Source organism: Pseudopodoces humilis, chromosome 6 (genome assembly GCF_049639895.1).
Source record: "Pseudopodoces humilis isolate 2021_Gansu_Grassland_sample_001 chromosome 6, ASM4963989v1, whole genome shotgun sequence".
NCBI lineage: Eukaryota > Metazoa > Chordata > Aves > Passeriformes > Paridae > Pseudopodoces > Pseudopodoces humilis.
Window position 1 is genome coordinate 43,061,179 of NC_142205.1, and position 20,827 is coordinate 43,082,005.

The following is a 20,827-nucleotide window of genomic DNA, read 5'->3' on the forward strand; positions in this document are numbered from 1 at the left end:
AGCAATACGGTTTTTTTCTATCCAGCACCAGTAATACAGTTAGTTAGTTAATTACAGTTAGTTAATACAGTTAGTTAATAGTTAATGCAGTTAACTTCTGTTCAGCAGTGCCTTTTATCTATACAATTTATTTGTTAACCTGTACAAAGCAGGCTAACATGCAATCTGTCATTTGAAAACTACTTGTATACTGGTGTTAGAAATCCCTCACATAAATAATCTTGGGACCAGAGTCGCTGGACAAGTTGTTAATAGTATCATTCATATAGGCTTTGTTGACAAAGTGGTTCTTGGTCTTTCTAGACCTGGGCAGGGACCAGCATGAGTATCAAATAATAAGGCTTATGTGTAATGTAAATTATAGCACATTCTGTATGCTACAGCTATGCAGAGTTTACTAGAGATATTTTTAGGAAATAAATTATCCAATATATTCAAAAGTTTATTATGTTACTACGATTAATTCGAGATGACTTTTGTAATGTTGCACTTCTCTGCTTTATCCATTTGAGGGCAGCTGTTCACCGATGTTAAGAGCTGTGGAGAACCTGTCTGGGGTTCTGCTATCTGCATTTTGGTTTCTGTCCTTGCAAATACTTCATTTAGGTCTCTCTAGGTCTTGTACTGTTCCATCACCATATTGAAATGTAGTGATTTTGTTTGGCTTTTTTTCCCAGTAATGTTAATATGTAAAAAAACTTTAGAAGAAAACTCTAGGAAGTTTGCATGAACTGTTTTTTGGTATTGGGATAATTTCATAGATCCATGTCTTAAAATTATGGCCTTCCTGAATTCAGTATACTGAATGAGCTAGTTAATTTTGTAATGTTTGCTTCCTGGTAAAGAGCTCCTAAAAAGCTGACTTTGAATTACTCTGACTGGAAGGTATAAAGACTATTGCTGCTTTGTAGATGCTTTCATTTTACAGGCATCTGTTCACAGGACTGGCCAAAAAGAAACAGGAGTCTTCTGGGTTCTTATGTTTACAGTTGGAAGTCCATGACAGCCTTAACTTGAGTTTAAAAATACTATTTTTTTAAGCACTTTTATGTGATTTCATTTCAAATGTGATCTTGTGATTAAAAGGACGGGCAGGCACTTAAAAAGAGCACCATTGGAAATCAGCCCAACTATATTTAGAAACAGAATGTTAGAAAAATGTATTACAAAGCATTAAAGCTCAAATTTTCATAATTTCACATTTGTCAGGTTTATACATGTTCTCATCCCATATAATGCAAAAGTATACACTTTTAAAGATAGGAGCAACAGGGTGGCTGTTGAAGCTTTACATTTGAAGCTTAAATTAGAATTATATTTATAATATATATGTAATATAAAAATACAAAAATAAGTGATATCGACTACATCCAATGTATTTCTGACACTTCTGAGATAGTCTTCACTGTTTCTGTCTTCTTTCATACTGTTTAAATTAGGCTATGTTTTATTTTCTGGCTAAGGACTTACGCTTACTAAAAGTTTATAACTAACTAGCATTAGCCTGGGATCTTTAAACATTACTGTAAGGCAACCATACTTATAGTCAGCAATGTGTAGCAAATACAAGACTAAAAGCCTAGGGTGATGGCAAGTGGAAGTAAAATTGCGACAAGATCTCATTTGCTAATGAAAGTTTTTGGTTTTTTTTTTTTTTTCTTGGATACAGTGATAAAAAAGCAGAGGAATATAGACACAGGTGAAAACGAAAGTTTTTTCTTATTGCTATGGTAAAGTATGAAATCTAGTTCTGTAATTTCACACTGGACAAAAAAAGTGCCTTATTTTGCCGTGGCATTGTCTGCTAAAAGGGGACTACGCTAATTATGAACATGATCCCTTTTTTCCAGCTAGAAGTGTGTCCCTGTGGAATTACTCTAGAACAGTTTGGAAGTTCCTGGGGAAAAAAACAAGGTACCTCTAGGACTTTTATCTCAAACCACAAAAGAAGAAGGGCTGACAATCCCGAGTTTAATGTTTTCAGAGGTGTGAGAATAACCTGTGACTGGAACTGGCTTGCTGAGCAGTGCTTGGAGAATGCTATACTTGCATCTTCCTTACACCCCGATTGTATGTAAATCTGTAAATGGGCCAAGTTATGTTCCTGTTTTGCTCATGTTCTGACCTAATATTTTTTAAAAACAGGGGGGAAGTAAGCCTGTAATGTAGTAAGATGCTAGGCTCTTTTATCAACTAATAACAGCTGGTGGTCTGGCACACATCAAATTCTTTCAGCAATTGTGCAATGAAATACTCTTAAAACTGAGTTTAGTTTAGCAGCTCTTAGTGCATACAGATAGTTCTATATGCAACTAAATGAAATATTGAGTATTTATTAAAGGAAAAAGTAAGGTTTGCTTTGTACAGAATGTTGTATCTGATCCTGATCTGATCTCAAATTATGTCTATATAATTACATTATATATTACATTTTGGTAAACTTAGTTGGAACAACTGAGATAGTGACTAGTTCGTCAAAAATGGAAAACTGATCTGTTGCTTCTTTTTGAATGATACATCAATAGGGCATGTGAGTTGATCTCTTTTGAGCTTTTGGTTTTGTTCTTCACTTTAGTTATTTAAAGTAAAAACAAAAAGTTGCTCTTTTCCCTCTTTGGAGTACTTCAATGAAATTTTCTTACTTGAATAAAACCGAGATTCCAAGACACTTATTCTGAAGCATTCCAGTCAAGTGAAAGCCTAGTATTTGTATAAAATATAAAATAATTCAGAATGAAGATATAAAGTAATGTCATTACTGTTGTGTACAGGGTAATAAAGCTATAAAAATATAAATAAACTGTTCCTTGGAACAGGAAGTTTAGCAGGAAGTATAACACAGGAAATATTTATTTTAGATGAAAATGTATGTCTAAATGTTCTTTCGAATAACATCTGAATGGGATGGTAGAAAAGAAAAAAAACCAGCCATCTGTGCAAGAAAACACTGTGCTACCCAGCATTCTGTTACAGCTTTTCAATATGTAACATCTGTAAAGAAATAAGGATTATCTTGTTTGTCTGAGAAAAATATTGTGTTGTTAGTAGGTGCTTACTGTAATGTGTTAATACTCTCAATGAAATGTTAGGGATTTATTTATTTATTTTATTTTTTCTCTTTTTTTTCCATAAAAAACTTTCCACATGCAAATGTTTGGTCAGGGAGGCCTTCTATATGCAAATGAGACATACTTACAGCTTGGCTTTTTGAAGGGGAAACAAAAGGCTAAGTGGAAATGCTAATACAGTTATATTTTAATGCTGTCTTTTGTCAAGTTACATTGTTGTGCTCCAAGCATTAAAGCATTACTTCACTCCCTCTTTTGCCCTCACATAATTACACAGTTAATTATTTTTGCTGGTTTGTGCATAAAGAGACTTGTAAGATTTCTTAATGGTCATTTATTCACTGTGTTTTGGACTGTACTGACTCAGTTCATACAAGAGCTTTGATGGTTTTCTGTATCTCTTATCGGCAGTTTCGTAAGACATTTTCACAGGCTTTTGTTTCTTGCTTCTTAGTTTTGCTCAAAAAGGTTTTCAAAATATGAATATGTTTTTAAGAAAGATGTCCAAGTATAGGCACCGGAAGGGGATTGTGGGAACATATGGAGACATTTTAGGAAAGTTAATTTGATCGAGAAATTTTTCAAAATGGAAGTAAACTATGGAAAATCTGAGTAATAGACAATGCTTTGTGGCTTTGTTCAGTGGAGTAGGACCTTTTTTCCTGAAAAATGGTCCTGGGGTTTGTTGCTAAGGGCAAGCAGACCTCTCCCCACATCCTTCAAGAGATGCTGTGTTCTTGGAGGCAGAGACCTACTTTCCACTGGTGTGATGGATAGGCCTGAGTAAACTGGTACCCAAAGTGATGGGAAATGCGTTAGCCAGAAGAGGGAAATCTACTCTGTACCTTTGCATCCTTAGAGCTAAAGCCACCCAGACGTTGCTTGTCCTATGGTGGCAGGGAGAGAGGAAGAGCTGCAACTGGAGCACCTGTATATAAGTAAGGAAGGCCAGGAGGAAGGAATTAAAAATCACAATGTAGCATCTGCTTTTATTAAATGAGCTAGTTTTGTACCAATTTTTCAGAGATTTTTTTTTTTTTTCAATTTTTTAAAATCCATTTTTATTTCCTTTTTTAACTTTTGGACAATATATTATGTTTTTAGAGTCTGTTGTTGAGGAACAGCAAAGTCCAGATCAGTTTTTCATTTAATTCTATTGGCAGTCCAGAGGAAATCTGCTCAGGAAGTGATAGAATTGTTCCTGCAGCAACACTGTTACCCTCTGAAGGTTGCAATCTCCTTGGATTCTCCTTCTGAAAGCGTAATACAAATTTGTTAAAAACATAACAAAATTAAAAAAAAATTCTTCCTTTAAAGTACAGGCATAAGTGACTGTACCTATTAAAACTCCAGGCAGTCATGATTTTCTTCTTTTTCAATCTGCAGATCCCTTTTTGGAGAAGGGCTCTTCTGACATTGCAGGGGAGGTCCACCAGCTGTTTGACTGACAGGAGCAGTCTGCCTGCCCCTTGGTGCTTTAATTCCTGTCTATACTAGGATAGCTTGCACTTCACTGAGCAGCAGACAGGTCAGGACACTTGGCAGGAGAAGGTTGAAAGACAAAGGCAGCAGGCTGTGGGGAGCTGATTCACCAGTCTGAAACTTTAAAAAAAGAAAAAATAAAAAAAAAAAATCATGCAACTTTAAAGTTTTTAGCAATGTTCTTACAGTGTTAGTGGACTTGACAAAGTAAGAACAATAAAATGTCCAAACCTGGGAAAACTGCCATCAGCCATGGCTTGGTTCCTGTTGATCTTAAAAGTGCCAAAGAACCTCTACCACACCAAACTGTGATGAAGATATTTAGCATCAGCATCATTGCACAGGGCTTGCCCTTCTGCCGTAGGCGGGTAAGTGTAAAAGTCTTTAAAACCTGGATTTTCATCACTTGGCTTGGAGCTCAGTGCTTTGTCATGGTGCACTCATTCCATGAGGAAGTACTTACATCTGTTATCTATTCACTCAGGGTGCCATAGAGGAGCTCTTTGGTAATTTATTTTATCAATTCTTGTGCTTTAATTTAATTAAAATCTGTACGTGTTGTCTTGGCTATTACTCATTTAAAGGAACATGTCAGTGAACCCTTTATAGCTGTAAACCGTGTAAGTGAAAACAAGTGCTGTACAAAATAGGTGCACTCATAAATGTGTATTTTGCTGTTATTCAGTCTTTTAAGTCATGAAGATAGTTTGGGGTATAATTCATTGAACTCAGTTTTGAATTGTAGTGGCATATGCAACTTGTTGGGTATTTAAATAGAGAATTTAGAAATGTTAAACTAATTAATATTTAAACATTTTTAGTAAGAATTCTTGAAATACGATTTTAATACTTTTGTAACTCAGTAAGGGAGATAACATTTTTTGCTGTTACATAAAATAAAAATAGCGTGTTACTATGTGGAGGTTGCGATATAGTTTATATATAGACAATCCTAGCCTGACAAACTATCACGGGTCTTATACTACAGCTTCAGGAACTGTATAAATTAAGTGGCTCTTAAAATACGTTATATGAGTTTCCTCTTGCTGCTGAATATGTACTCTTTCAGTTTATTGATGCAAGTTTTAAAATCTAGCTCACCTTTTGTAAATATGCTGGCTTTCTTTCAACTTACGACTTTTCAGCAAACTTAGTATCACAGACTAAATTTAATTTTGACAAGATCACCCTGGAAGGTTTGATTGTTTTGTACTGTGTTGTCTGGAATATCTTAGAATGTTTCTTATACTTAAAAGGTACATAGCATACATGGAAGGCAGTGACCTAATGTCAGTCTGCAGCAATGCAAAATTTAGAACACATATATGTGTATATCCACACAACTATTGAATATTACATCATGTATATTTCAGAAATGTATTTTTTCTGAAATTAGGTATTGTGCATCTGTGTTTGTTGAACATGGAATAGGAACATTTTATAATATTAAAAGTGATAAAGTAAGTTTCTGTATTTTAATAGAGTGTTTTAATTTTTTTGTATGATTTGGGAACTGTTTGAAAATAGGTATTTTGAATATGTTTGGATAGTTTTAGTTATTTTGTCTTGGAAAAGGTATAGTATACGGTGTAGAAGGTAAGTTTAGTAGATATACTTCACAAGTCTTTATGAGGCTATTAAGTATGGTTTACTGTTGGAACTTTAATGCTAATGTGTGTATTTTCTGTAATGAGAAATATGATCATTCATTAACTTGTCACAGATACAAAAAAACCCCAGAACAACCCAAACAGAATCTAAAACAGTTTCCTCAAGATTTTGCACTGTTCCAAAATGACCAGAATTATCTCATTTGTTCTGTCCTACACCCTGTTCAATCAGTCAGTTTAATGTTTTAGGTCTAGGAGGGTTTAGAAAGCTGTTCAGCATCTGCTTTTCTTTTAGCATTAGGACTAAAGAGAGAATTTAGAAATGCTGTAAGTGTATGTTTTACCAGCTAAGCTATCATCAATCTATTTATCTTGTATTCTGAAACTAATAATTCTCAGTATGATGGCTGCTGATGGTGAAAAGATGAGAGCTCCACCTTTAGTCCCATGCCTTGCAACGCTCAAAGCCTGCACGTAACTCCCAGTGATTACCATATTGGGCTCCTTCCATGCTAACGCACAGGGGTTGCATACAAGATCCGTGTGTTGAAAAAATCCAGTTGTACAACCCAATCTAATTCTTCAAATCAACAGATGAGAGAGCCAATACCTCTGTTTTCTAGATTTATTCTTTTATTAAACGTGACAACAACCAAACAAGTATTTAAATGCAAACTGGAGTCTTGACACAAAGTCTTTACTTCATGCAACTTCTAGTTTTATTTTTTAAAAATTCTACTTTTCATATAATAAATAATGCATTGAATTATTTAGTAATTCATTTTCAGAGCTAAGTTTGATGTGCTTTAGAACAGGAGCTACCATTTTCTTCCAGGTTATTGACTTGGTAATATATCAATGCCACCTTTCTTTGGGCATGTGTACGATTGGGCCATTCAGACATTGACCTGACTTTAATATTGACCTTCTCCTTGTCTGAACCCATTTCTTCCCCTCCTTAATTGTACATTGACCTAACAAAACATCTTTAAAATGTGTTCTGTGATCCTTGAGAGTAAAAATACTTCCGTTATGAGAGCTGACAGTTCAGAGCTTCTGCATCTTCTGCATTGGTTGTGCTGAGCTTCTATCAAGAAGTGCACTATAAATGGTCACAAGACTTAGCAGTTTGCCCTTTTGCATTTTGTCAGTTTGCTCAAGTAGTTAAAACACTTGTCTGCAATACCACTAATCTGAATCCAGTTAAAAATAGTATTACTTAGCATTCTTTGTGTAGCACTTGAGAATAACTTTAGTGCACAGCTATGAAAGTACTGTAGTTACGCAGTAAACCTATGTATTCCTACAAAGTTGTCAAGGAAAACACTGATGCACTGTCACCAAATGCAGACATAGTTGTGGTCTTCTTTAGCCTTTGACACATCTTTCATAGGCTCTGGAGTAGATTTTGCAGTATAAAGTGAAGAAGCAGTGAAAAGCTTTTAGCTGCTACACACTTGGAGTATCAGGTATCATGTGGCTCTTCAGTGCGATGTAACTGCAGCTGATCATTGAACATACTTACAGCATAGTCACGTAAGTCACACATGTTCCAAAATCAAGTGCTGCATTTTGTTTGCCATGGTAAATACTTCCAGTTGACAAAAAAAATCTTAATTAAGTATGTGATTTTTCCTTTGTAATGCTCTTAAACCGTTAACAGAAGTATTTTTTCTTCTAAAGTATTTTAATTCTCAACTCTTTGAAAAGCTGTGTTTAACAAATAGGTTTCTTCCCTCTTTAGTTTTCCAAGGTTTTTTCCCCTGAAATTTCTCTTGAATTGTCTTGAAATATCCTCTTGAAGTTTGATGTATAACAATTTTATCACATTGAATGTATGTATTTAAGAAGTGCTAATAAGCTGGAGAATTTGTGAGAGTGACTTGTTCACTTGCAGCGTTCCTTCATTTCAAGTGGATTAAAGTAGCACTGAATTGTTATAAAGCAGGGGTTTCAGTGTGCACCCTGTGGTATTCAAAGCTGGAAAAATCAAGGTAATAAATGTATCCATTTTCAGTGCCTGTAATCTCAGGAACACCAAAGATTCTGTTATACTTTGATTTTGTGAGAATAGTTTTCCTGTATGTGTGTATGCTTCACCTTTAAAATACATCCAACCAAATTTTGGCAATTCATCAGCTTAGTTCATCAATGAAATACTTCTCTCTGTAGGATGGATTTGTGAAGTGAACACAAGGTAAAGCATTTGAAGCATTACTTTTCACCAGCCTGTGCTCTTCATATAAAAGAGCATCCACTGGTCTTACACATTTATTACTACAGTAGAGCACTTGGAATGAGACTCCAGTTCCTTTTCCTTCCTCTGGTTGACAGGTATGCTAGTAGTGTATTTAAAATAGTGATGTGGCTTTTGCATGAACAGCTTCATTTATTTGGACTTGTTTCTTTATGCCTTAATTTCTGTTTTAGAACAACCAAAGCACTCTTTTCACTGGCAGTCAAATCTCTGTAAATGTTTGTGCCAGCAGTTCCATCAAGTAGTCCGTCCATTCAGTTTTTCAAGGAAATTTTCCTGAATTTTTCTACAATAAATCTTATTTCTTTCTTGAATATAGCTCTTGATTTAATGGATGACAGTAAGAAGTTACTTAATGGATAAAAAACTGTTTAGCTTTCTCTGAAAGTATATGTTCTCCCATGTATACTTCCCTCTACTGCAGATGACTTCGTATCAGTTTCTGAATAATGTAAAAAAGAACTAATCTATTTGTCCCTTAAACAAAAAATAAGTAATTACCCTTGGAATTTCTCACCATTTGGTAAGAAGAGACTGACAGAAGAGCATGAAGAAAAAAAATGTGAAAATGTGCATGTGTGTGCTCGTATATATATGTATATGTGTACAGTTTTCTAATGTAAAACTAAAAGTAGTCTTCAGAGTCTGTCACTAGACAAATCAGAAGACTCCCAAATGCTTTTCTTGTCTACAAGAAAATTTTTTGTTTCTGGGCTTTGTGGCAGAGAACTTGCATTATGACCTCTGGTGTTACGATATCTCTTTGAATGGCTGTCAGAAATATCTTTCTTTCAAAGCTAGTTTAGCCTTTACTTAAATTTCTCTTGATTTTGTCAGAAACTTTGTCAGAGGGGCACAGATCATGGACTGATCAGTTGATACTTAACAGGAAAGGAAATTTGTTCTTGACCTCTGCTTATTTTTCATGAAGGGGTGTGTCTATTGCTTTGGGTTTCCAAATATTCACAGTAAAGCCTATCTCCTACTTTTCATTGTTAAATTCATAATTTGTAGTGGAGTTTTTCTCTTGTTTCTATTATTTTTGATGTTTCAGTTTTGGAAAATCTTTGGAATGAAACAGAAGTTAATTCAAAATTTTAGTAGAAGGAAGTCAACTGAAAAGGAAGATGGTTTTGAGTGGAAAGAAAGGAATACTGAATAGTTACAGAAATGAGGAAGACTAAGTCTTCTGTAACATTCTGCCTAGAGGGTCATGCCTTTAGAAGATAAATAGTCTTGGATAATGAACTTCATCTTCTTTTTTTTTTCTTTTCTTTTTTACATATATGCAGTGTCTCCACTCTGAATCTGCTTTTCTCATGCCTTTCATCTACTCTCACATGGGAAATAAATGTTTTTTCTGTGTGAATTGGTAGCCTTGAGGATAAAGCAATATGTCACTTATTTTATCAATATGGAACAGCGAAAGTCTAAAAATTATTTTATCTGCACTTTTTTAGCTTCTCTGTGCAGTTCTCTCATTTTGTTTGCAAACAAACTTACTCTGTACTGTATTTGAGAGGGAATAGTACAGGTTTCACAGAAAGTGGAAAGAAGTGTACAGACACTCAATTTTCTGGTCAGCTCAAGGTGGGGTGATTCAACCTGGCTCAGCTGAAGTGTCCTGTGGTCTCCCAGGCAATGCTTGCAAGAATTCTGCCAAGCCTTACTGAAATCCATCTTTTAAACTGCACATACAGATGCACATGGTGCATACGGTGTCAGGTGTAGCCAGTGTTTATGGCTTTGTAGAATGAGATATGGGCAGAAATAAGCTTCTCTCTAGCCCTGCCCTTCTCTGGGCTGCTGGAGAGGCTTAAGATAGCTGTTTGCAGGAGGAAGCACTCAGTTGTCTGTTCAAACAGCTGTTCCCTATATCCCCTGGAAAAAATAAAATTGCTAGCTAACCTGTGTATATCTAGTCCAGCCTGTTGTAGTGGGTCAAAAATAGTTGGACAACTTGCTTGAGTTTTTGTTGTTGTTTGGTTGGGGGTGGGAGTGTTTGTTTTCAAACCTGCACTGCAACACATGTCAAAGCACTCCCAAAGATTGCTTTTTCAGAATATTCAGGGATCCTCTGTTACCATACTGGCTCTTTGAGAAACACTATTATTTAAATTGTTCTACCTATTTCTGGCTAAGATAAAAGCAGTAATCGGAAAGTCATTTATATTTAATACTAGCTAAAATGTTTTTCTTAGTGGTTTTGATGCATTTAAAACTTCAATTTCCTATTGCAGTGAGCAGTGCTGTCTGATACAGACTTGAGGGGTGCAGATGTTAAAAGTATGTTATGATGATTTTGCAGTCAGTCCCTTCCCTGCAGGAGGTGTCAGAAGAAAGGTTTCCTGGATGATTTTACTCTCTTGTGCCCAATTGTTTAGATGTCTTTAGAAGCCTTTATTGTCACGCTCTTTGAGCTATTCAAACATGCTGGGTTGACTTTGTGAAAGGTCTTTACCTGCTTAAAGTCCATCTGTTTTGTTGTCTCAAACCGTGGAGGTTATAGCATGCATCAGAAGAGGGAATGGGAGACAACAATGATGCCATAAACTGACCCAGCTGCCTCTTTGCTGATTGATCATGCCAGAGGGGAACTCATGAAATGTGTAATTAAATACTTAATGTATTGCTTTGAAACCTAATTGCTTTAACTATGAATCTCCCTATTCTCTTTTTGCAGTCCTTTCTATCACTAGGTAAACACTTTTTGTCCTTCTGCAGCAAATGAAGGCGCTTTAATTTCCTGAACAGATCTTTTTCAGGTATGGGGGGAGAATCCTTTGTGATAAAAATACTGCTCTGCTGTGTCATGACTATCCTTAGTACAGAAACACAAAGAGGGCAAATTAATTTTAACTGGCAATTTTGTTCCGGTATTCCCCAGATTTTGAGTGGAAGTCGAACTGAACTAGAATGACACTCGGACAAGTCATAAGTAGGGTTGTAGCCATAGCATCTTGCTCTTGGATCTCTGCCACTTGCCACAACAGATTGGCTGTCGTTCCTTACGTGATGGTTCTTTCTGTCAGTGAGTGATGATTTTGCCAGTTTGAATAGCTCCACTCCTCAGAGCAACAGTCCCATCTCATTCCTAGATTGACTGCCCGACCTGTGTTTTTCTTTCAAACTCTGTCTGTGGTTCTTCTCTGCTCTGTCTCACTCTCCTTTCATCTAGTTTTGGACTGGTAATTCTGCTTTCTCTCCTACAGCTTCTCATTGATATTCATCTTTCGTTCAAAGTCGGCCTCTTTTCTGGAAAACTTACTTACCATGTTTGAAAATACAGTTTTGCATAGGAACAACAGCAGTGTCTTTCTAAATGCTGCTCAGGTATTTTATAATGTTACTCATTTTTTTTGAAAAGGCAAAAAAAAAAAATCACTGGAATTGACATTACTTTTCCCTTTATTTATTTATTTTTAGTCAAGGAAGCCTGTACCTTTAATTTGTTGTGTTCCTTAAAACATGTTTTGAGTAACCAGTTTGACTGCAAAGTTTCTTGGTAAGAGGTTTGAGACGGTTGCATTTGTGTGGGTCATGTGTAGTTTGATCACATTTCAGACAAACATCTCTAGTTACTTGCCTCTCACATGGAAATGATTTTAATACTGAAAATACAGTCTATGGAGTAGGGTAATGATTTTTCTTTAAAAATCAGATGATAATTACAAATTTAGTAGTGCATTTTTGATACACTGCAAACATTTATGCATGTGAAAGAAGTGCTTGTTATATATGTCATATGAAAATATTGATGCTGTGCAAAAGGCAATACAGTAAACCTGTTTTTAATAATTCTGCTGCTACTGTAACATGTGGAATAGGCAAGTTACATTTGTGTGTGGTGTTTTTCATTTGTTTTGTAGATCATATTCTAATATACTGAAGGACAACCAAAATTCTGCTGACCCTAAACTAACTGATAAAGCAAGGAGGAAAATAAGTCAAAATACAAAAATGATGCTGGAAGTCTAAACACATTCTTCTGTATATGTTCTTCCCTTATGAATTATCTATGTTTAGCAGTACTTCCTTAAACCAGTTTAGTTTATGTCGTATCAAAGCCACTCATAAGACTTTGGTAAATGCTAATGTATTCAACTTCTTTATTAGCCAGGGAAACTTTTTTTTCTGCAGGAAATAGTATAATAATGTAGCAAAGATAGTAAAATTTTATGCTTTGTATGGTGAAAAATGCTTCTTTCTCTCCTGTCTATTTCAGATGGCTCATTATTTCTGATTGTTTAATAAGTTTGTATGTGGTGCATGACTTTGCATATACAAGGTAGTAAATAGTTTTATTTGTAAATTGTGGAAAATAGGCAACTCGTCTGTAGAAGATGCAGGTAGGTAAAAAGTTTATTTTAGGAATCTGTAATATGTAAACACAAGGAAATTTGAGACCAGATGTTTTAATATACATAACTTCCTGTGGAATTTCTAGAATTGCATTTTTAAGTTTATAATGTAGCTAGTGTACAATGACGGTAAGCAGTTGCAGCATGCTGATCCTAGATGGTATCATGTGGGATCTTTCCTTATAGGTGATTCCATACTCGTGCCTTTCTAAGGATACTCTCCCAACAGCATTTTACTTTCTGAAAATTGAAAAAGAACAGCATAGAAAGTGACACAGGGGTATATTTGGTGTATTTTCAGTGCCATATTTTTTTCCTGTTTAACCTGTATTTAGGTACTCTACTAATACCACTATATTTAAACAGTTAAGACTTTGTTTCTCTAAGACAATCTGCATGGTGCAGTGTTCTGTAAGCACAAAAGGCAGTCTCTTCCAAAGCATGCTGCTATTTATAAACCCTAACACAAGATTACTTCTCATGATAACAGCAACAGCTGGCAAGAATGTTTGCAATTTTAACATATTTACAGCATTGCTACATTCCGTCTTGCATTTCTCCTATGGTACATTGTTAGTGAAATTTCAGACCGAATTCTTACCATTAATTTCTTCACGGCCTTGAAGTTTTCCCTTCTTTTGCCTTCCTTTCTCCAAATCCTGTCTACATACCAAGCTGTTGAACAGGTCCTCTACTGTCTAGTGCCTATTCTGTCCACATAGTTTTTATAGATCATCTCTCTTTTCTTTCCTGTCTCTTTACACCCACAGTGTTCCTGTCCTTTGCCCCTCTGCTTGTCCTGCAAACAGTTCTGAGAAGTCCTTTCTGCCCATGCACCACCTTTAAGAAAACAAAGAATTATCTGTAACTGGCTGTATTTCCTAAGAGAACCAGATAAGCCATCAAGCTAAAAAAAAATTTACAATTTTTACATCTATCACTTGATTTTCAAAATACATGTGTTTAGCTTAAAGTATAATAAATTCAGTATTAAAATACTATATACTAATCAATTTCCACTGCCTATCCTTGTTTTATTATCTCCAGGTAGATGATAAACTCTCATAGTTGGTACTACTCTTCTCTTGAATAGCATTCAGGATAGATGCTTATGCACCTTTCTCCTTTGGGAGGAATGCTTTTGTTTTAAACAATAATAAGCTTCTGTTCATTTAATTTATTAGACATGTATGCTCGCTGCTTATTTGCAGTTTCCGTTCACAGTGATGCAGGAAATAGGTAACAGACAAAAAACCTAATAATACAAATTATAGAAACGAGACCGCATCATCCCTTTAACCTATGGCAGGATCTGTGGTGTCTGTGCTATTTCTGACTGAGATTCATCTAATGGTATAAAATTGCTTCTCATAGAAATGGTTCGTTTTCTCATCATGTTTGAAATGTCGTTATGTGTTGAGGTCACTTTGCACTGTGAAAATTTGACACTAATTGCAATTAATATCCAGATCTATTAAGGGCACATACATAGCAGTGCTTCTTCACTTTAGAAAGAAAATGGGTTAGAATAGCAGTAGCTAATTTGGTCAGTGCCTAATTAGTATGAATATTACATGGATTAAAATTGCAAAAGTAGATTCATTTTGGGGGTTTGTTTCTTGATTTTTTTTAAGACACACCATGTTGCTCCCGTACGGGTTAGAGAATGTTTGTAACAATTTTGTTGGGATTATTCCATTTAATTGTCAGATTAATTTGCTGTATGTCAATTTCCTTTAGCTTCTTTCCCCTTTTCTTGTTGCATAAAGAGCTGGTCATCATGGGGAAAAACTTCATGTTTTGAAAATGGCTTGAGTTGTAGCCATTCTCTCCCAGAAGAAGAAGAGGCAGCTCGAGCCGCTTGGTTCTGAGCTGTGTGAGTGGTCGTGGGTGTCCGTGAGATCTGTTGGCACTGCTCAAGCAGCTTTCCAAAAGGCCTGCTTCTTGTGCTGCCTTACTGAGAGGAATTTCTTTGGAGCATCTGGTTAGCATGGATCACTTTCTGGCACCACCTCCGTTAATTACATCTGCTCAACCTGTCTTCCTTGGTTTGTCTTGTGCATTCCCATGAAGGGTTGTATCCAGATGCAGCTGTCTTGCAGGCGCAGCACTAAGCCCTGTGCCAGTCTTGAGATTTCTGGGAAGGCATCCAAACTTCTGAGTGGGTGAAGAGGAAATAGTTTCCTGTTCTGAAGTACTGGCCCATTTTAATTTGAGCACACAAGTGAATGTTTTAAATGTCCATAAATACTGCATATCTGTCCATTTATGGCCGTGTTTAGCAGGTACAGCCTTGCTTTTCTTGATTTAGGAAGAGCTCATATCAGAAGTGACCTGTTCTTTCTGGTGTGTGGAGAAAGTAAATGCTTCAAGACGTCCAAGACATCCTCGGGGAATTACTTAATTCCTGAAAACATGGCAATGAGGAGAGGTGGGTGTGCAAACCTTCATGCCCCCTGCCCTGGTTTTTTTCTTCCTCTCTTCCTGATACAAAGGGAAACGTGCAGTAAGAATTCTCACTAGTCATTGAAGTGTAAAAATATTAAACCCCATAATTTGCACCTCTGGAGTGTCTTGCTGCCTTGTGGGGCCTGATTTATAGAAACAAGTAGCATTGGCAGCCCCTTGCAGTGGACACGCAGACCGTACGAATTCATAATTGCTAAAATTTTCAGCTTATTCTTTGGATTTCAGTAGACAATTTATGCCCCCCCGAGGTTATACATAGTTACCCAGTCATAATAGGTGCTTCAAGTCTAATAAACTAATCTTTCAAGAAACAGCTGTATTTCTTTGCTCTCAGCATATTCTGTCTTTTGTGTATGTATGTTGATAGAAAAATTGAAACATGTAATTCAGTAATTGGCCCTCAGGCCTTGTATTTTCTTGGTGATTTTAAGATTTGTAATTCAAATTTGCATCACTTAAGCATGAACAATGTTAGTGTGCAAAAAACCTTTAAATTGAACTGTCGTCTCTCTGAAGTAACTAATCTTTGTGATATAAACACAGAAGTGTCTTTTTTTTCACCTAGTGTAACAACTGTGTGCATAATGTACAATATTTGTATATTAATGTATTCAGAAGAAGGTAAATAGAATCCTTATTACAAAGGTACTTATATTGACACAAATTAAACCTCAGCAGAGTGAAACATATGACAATTATTGAAAAATAAAGTACATTATGTAGTAGTTTTGAATGTAGTTTAAACTATTTTCCATTTTAATTTCAGATTGCCTGTATCTTAGAGTTTTTCTTCTTTTTTCACAACCATGAAGTCAAGACACCTATTGTTCATTTTCATGCAAGCAGTTCCTTGCTGTGAGGCAACATGGGACACACACTTTTTTTGTCCATCTTTTGATCTCTCTTTACTAAGAGTTTTAACTTCTGTACAGGGTTTTGAGAAATAGTTCATGTTTTGATGGTGTGTGAACATATGGGGAATGAATTTGGTGTCTTGAGACTAAACTGTTAAAAACCTAACGAATTGCCTTTTTTTTTTTCTTTTTCTTTTTAAGCTTACTAGGAGAGTATTCCGGTAGAGAGGACATAAAACATATGTTGTTTTTGAAGGATCAGTGTGCCAAATATTGGATATGGCATTCCAAAGTATGTAATGACATGGATTGCAAAGATGTTGCCCTATTAAATACCTAATATATGCAACCATCTTTGTATTTCTAAAAGAATGTCAGTTGCTACTAAGAAATATGCTAAAAACCTTTCTGAACTTCTGAATTCCTTTGACAGTGTTTGTGAACTTCAAGGTCTATTTTTAAAATACAAAATACAATGTATAATTTTCATTCTGTGGCACACAATATTATAGCTGGTAGGCAATTGTTTCCTTTCTTCTTCCATTCAGAACTGTGGAGTTACAGCATCTCGTTATCTAATACTACTTAATAATAGTCCTCAGAATACATACACAGATACAGATGCTCTTCTTTCAGGGAGAGTTTCAAGATTTCCTTCTAGCTTCTTGCCAATAAGTAGCATCAGTGCTGCTTCATAAGACTCTGTCCTGGATTAGGTGTATCTGTCACAGACATATCAAAAACCATATCAAACACAAAGGTTTTATCTGGCCTCTTTTAGGTGTGCCTTCATTAGCAGTTTTCACAAATAGACAGTTTGGTAAATTTGCTACTATTATCCAAAAGAAAAGACCTTAAGTTTTTTTTTTTAATATTATTTTTTATTTCTATTGGTATTATCTTCTGGCTTTAAAGTAATCAGTTTTGTTTTTTTTTTTTATAAAGAGCGCATTTTTAATAGGAAAAATACTAAATGGCAAAAAGCTTGGCTTGAACATGATGAAATAAAAAATTCTCCCAGCTTATCTTCTGTGTGCATTTTCTGTTGTGTATGCGCAAGAGGGGAGACAAGAACCAAGATATAATTGTCAACAGTAGCTTCATAAACAAATCCAGAAATTAAGGTAATTTTGCCTTATGCCCTTCTTTTCCCTGTTTCTTTCACTTTAGGGCTGCTGTCATAGTCTCCAAACTTGGCAACAGCTGCTGCTAAGAAACCCTGTCTTTCCTTGTTTGACTTGGAAAACAGGACTGGATTTTTTCTGTTAAACTGAAATGGAAAAAATACTAGTGTTGAATGCTGGCCACGTGTCTGATTGCAGCAAGTTAGAAGTTGGAGGTCTCTGAGGTAATACAGGCTGTTTCAAGAACTGGACATGTGGGATGTTCAGACTCATCCCTGGTCCAGAATGTGTCTAGCATCAAGACAAAAACAGATGAGAGATCGCCACTACATTTAAAGTGTAAAATGTGTTTTCTTTCTTCATTTATGAAAAAGAACATTTTTGCTTCAATTTACAGCCATGTTTATATTCATAAAAATACAGAAGTCTCTAAATCTGACTCTCACCTGAAAGTAAAATTTAAAATGGTCAGCAGCATTTGATAGATTACTCTAAATAATTGGAGAGATTCGACTTCTACAGATGCAATCTGAGCTGCACTTCTGTGGTCTTAGTGCAGTGATTGAGTTTCTTTACAGTGGTTGCTTGAAGGAAATGGCATTTTCTGGTTCTCTGGCGATGCTTCAAATTTCAGAGGCTGTTTAGCAATGTTGTAGTTATCACAGGGTGGAGGAAGCCATGCAGTGTGACTCCGGTCCCAGGCTTGTGCTGTAGATGCAGCATTGCTTGGTTAGCTACAAATGACATGAGATATACAGAAAATGAGACTGACAAAAGGTGGAACAGAAAAATGAGTTGCTATAGCACCAAGCAACCGGAGCTGTACTGCTAAAAATGTGTCTGTTTCTGTATATGCATGTCAGCAGAATAGAATATCTTCATAGTGGTAGAAGGTATCAGAGTTTTTAGTACTCCCAGGGTGATAGTCCCAGTTGACAAGAACTTTACATCAGTTTTAAAAGTGACATTGTGCATTACACAGTGAAGTCTCTCCAACAGGAATACATTCTTGAAAAAGAATATATCATGACTTGAGAATGCATTCATTTCTTATACAGAAAACCTGACACCAAGTGTTGGACAGGCAAACTATGCCACGGTGCCTTTTTTGAATCTTGTTTTATGCCTTGCTTGCAGAGTCAAAGCTGGATTATTTGCACTTAGAGAGGTCCAACCTCTAGGTGCCATTAGTAGGATAGAAATACAATCCCTGTTCTTAATCAAAAAACTTTCCATTAACCCAATACTGAAATTGCTTGTCACAGCCTCTTTCATGGAGGGAGAAACCCATGAAGAGGTCATGGTGGTTCTCTTGAAATCCAGCTTTACTTCATAGCTCAGAATGTGTTTTAAGGGAAAGATGCTGTGGTGAGAGACACTTGTGTAAAAAAATTGTAACCAGAGGAGAAAATTAAATACATAAAATACATAATGGCCTAGATACTGTCACTAACTGTAGTAACTACTTTTCAAGATTTATTATTAAGCAACTTCAAACTTGTCTTTTAAGTCCCCTTGTTTCTACTTGCATGTAGTCAGAAGAGAAAGCTTGAATTTTGTTTCCCCACTGTTACTAGAGAATTCTTTGGATATTATCTTTATGGCTATGGGAAAATGTTTTTTGCTATACCTAGCGTCCCATTATTTATCATCTTTTTTTAATTAGAAACTACTTATTGCAGCAGTTTGTTAGCAAGGGGATGCCGTACTCTGACCTTGGTTAAAAAGCGGTGTAAGAAGTCCTTTTAAAGCTGCATGGTATATGTGTAAACTCACAAAGACACAGCAATAATAATGTAGTAAAATCTGATGGGGGATGCTGTAAGTTCAAAAAACAGGAAATCATCTTTAAGCATCATTCTCACCATTATTTGAAGCATGCAAATTGCTGCATTTTGAATTTATGCAGGTTTGAAATTTCTCTGCATAAATTTCCAAAACACATAATTCAGAGAAATGCTTTACACCCTTTTTCACAGCTATTGATAGGCCAACTTAATTTTTCTCTTCCTTCTTGAAAAGGTTTTGCTTGTGTGCAGGTAACTTGAATAGCCTGGTCAACATGGGTTTAGTCCATGAGAAAATTAAATTATGATCAGACTCTGTTAAGCTAGGAGGATTTCTTAGCCTCACCCAGAGAAACATTTGTGATGTTCTTGTGAACTAAAGCATGGTCTAAAATGTCCCATGGATTTAATAAAGGGCACGTAGAAGTAAGAACTCTGCTGATATATTGTTTATTTAGTTACCATACCAATGTAATGGACAGAATACATTTTGGGTATTTTATAAACTAAAGAGTTCTGATTGCTGATTATATGTACCATATGAACATTTTTGGCACAAAAAGTAATTTGAGCATAATTTTTTTTTAAATTGCCAATTTTACCATTCTGCTTCTTTAAGAAAAAATATATTTGGCCTCTGAAATGTAATGGTTTGGTTTGTGGTCTCATTGTGTACCCTTTTTCCTTAATAGTGAAAAATATAATTTTGGATCATAGTGGTGTTGAGTAAGGTCCTTGTCATCTTGTACTTCATTTATGCTAATTTGTCATACTGTAGGAGGAACAACAAGTTCTTGTCTTGGCTTGAGAGAGGTTTCAGAATGCATGTGCTAATGATACACTGAGAGATTTGCCTCATGGAGATATGGGACACCTTTTTTTATTCAATCAGAAGTTCCTGACTGACATTCTAGCTAATATTACCAAAAATAAAAACCCATACATCTATCAGAACAACATATTTAGCATTAAATGACAAGCAAAATAGCAATTGAATTTTAAATTAGAAGAAACAGGATGCTTGGGGGGAAAAAACTGTATTATTTAAAAAGTTAAGGGAATTTATAAGATGTATGAAGTAGCTTAGATACTCATAAATAATTTCTCATGCCATTAAGAGTTGATTCTGGTAAAAGCTTTGTTGTTCCATTCTCAGATAAAACTTTGTGTCATGTCTAAGTATATCCATTTTAGTATGTTTTTTTCTTTCCAGAGAAATGTTATCTGAATTGATTTTGTTCATCAATTCTCATCCACTGTATAATCAAGGTGGAAAATTTATACCTTTTTAAAGTGGGAAGTTCTGAGTCTGCATATCAAGGGGAAAACAGGTGGTTTTCCCACTAGAGTTAGAGTTTGATTTTGTATGTATATTTTTATTGGGGGAGAAAGGGGCTATACTATAGAAAAATATAGGAAATGTGTAGTTTAACATAATTGCTGTTAATATTCAGTGATTTTTTTTTTACATTTTTTTTTTACATCATGCAGCTTGTGGTGTTGTTTCTGTAGTGGACGTGAAGGGGCAGTGTAGTGCTGTTGATAAATTTTCTTCTGTGTTCATCTTTTCAATCTTTTGTGGAAAATCATGTTTAAAATGTGATTATTTTATCAGTTGTGTGCATGTACATTTCTTGTAAGAAAGTATAATAATTCTTTTAAGTTAAAGAAATGTGCTAGAAATGTCAATACAGTTAAGAACATTTAAAATGAGTCACTGTTTTCTCCTTGACACTGTTTATACTCATGAATGTAGATGCTATTCAGTATTTTTTTTAACACTGTTAGTGTTTAAAGGCTTCCACATGGTAAAAG

The 20,827-nt window shown here is 35.5% G+C and overlaps 1 protein-coding gene across 3 annotated transcripts in view; it reads left to right on the top strand.

The window, feature by feature from the left end:
- Positions 1-20,827, top strand: part of FBXW7 (F-box and WD repeat domain containing 7) — a 191,204-nt gene that overhangs the window by 108,441 nt on the left and 61,936 nt on the right. Inside the window, exon 1 of one of the 3 annotated variants that reach the window (XM_005517556.3) lies at positions 4,609-4,918. The exons of the other annotated variants lie outside the window; for them this stretch is intronic. Within the exon in view, the coding sequence (XP_005517613.1) occupies positions 4,772-4,918 (147 nt within the window). The 5' untranslated portion in view covers positions 4,609-4,771. Of the gene's footprint in view, positions 1-4,608; positions 4,919-20,827 lie in introns of those variants that run through there. 3 annotated transcript variants of the gene reach the window in all.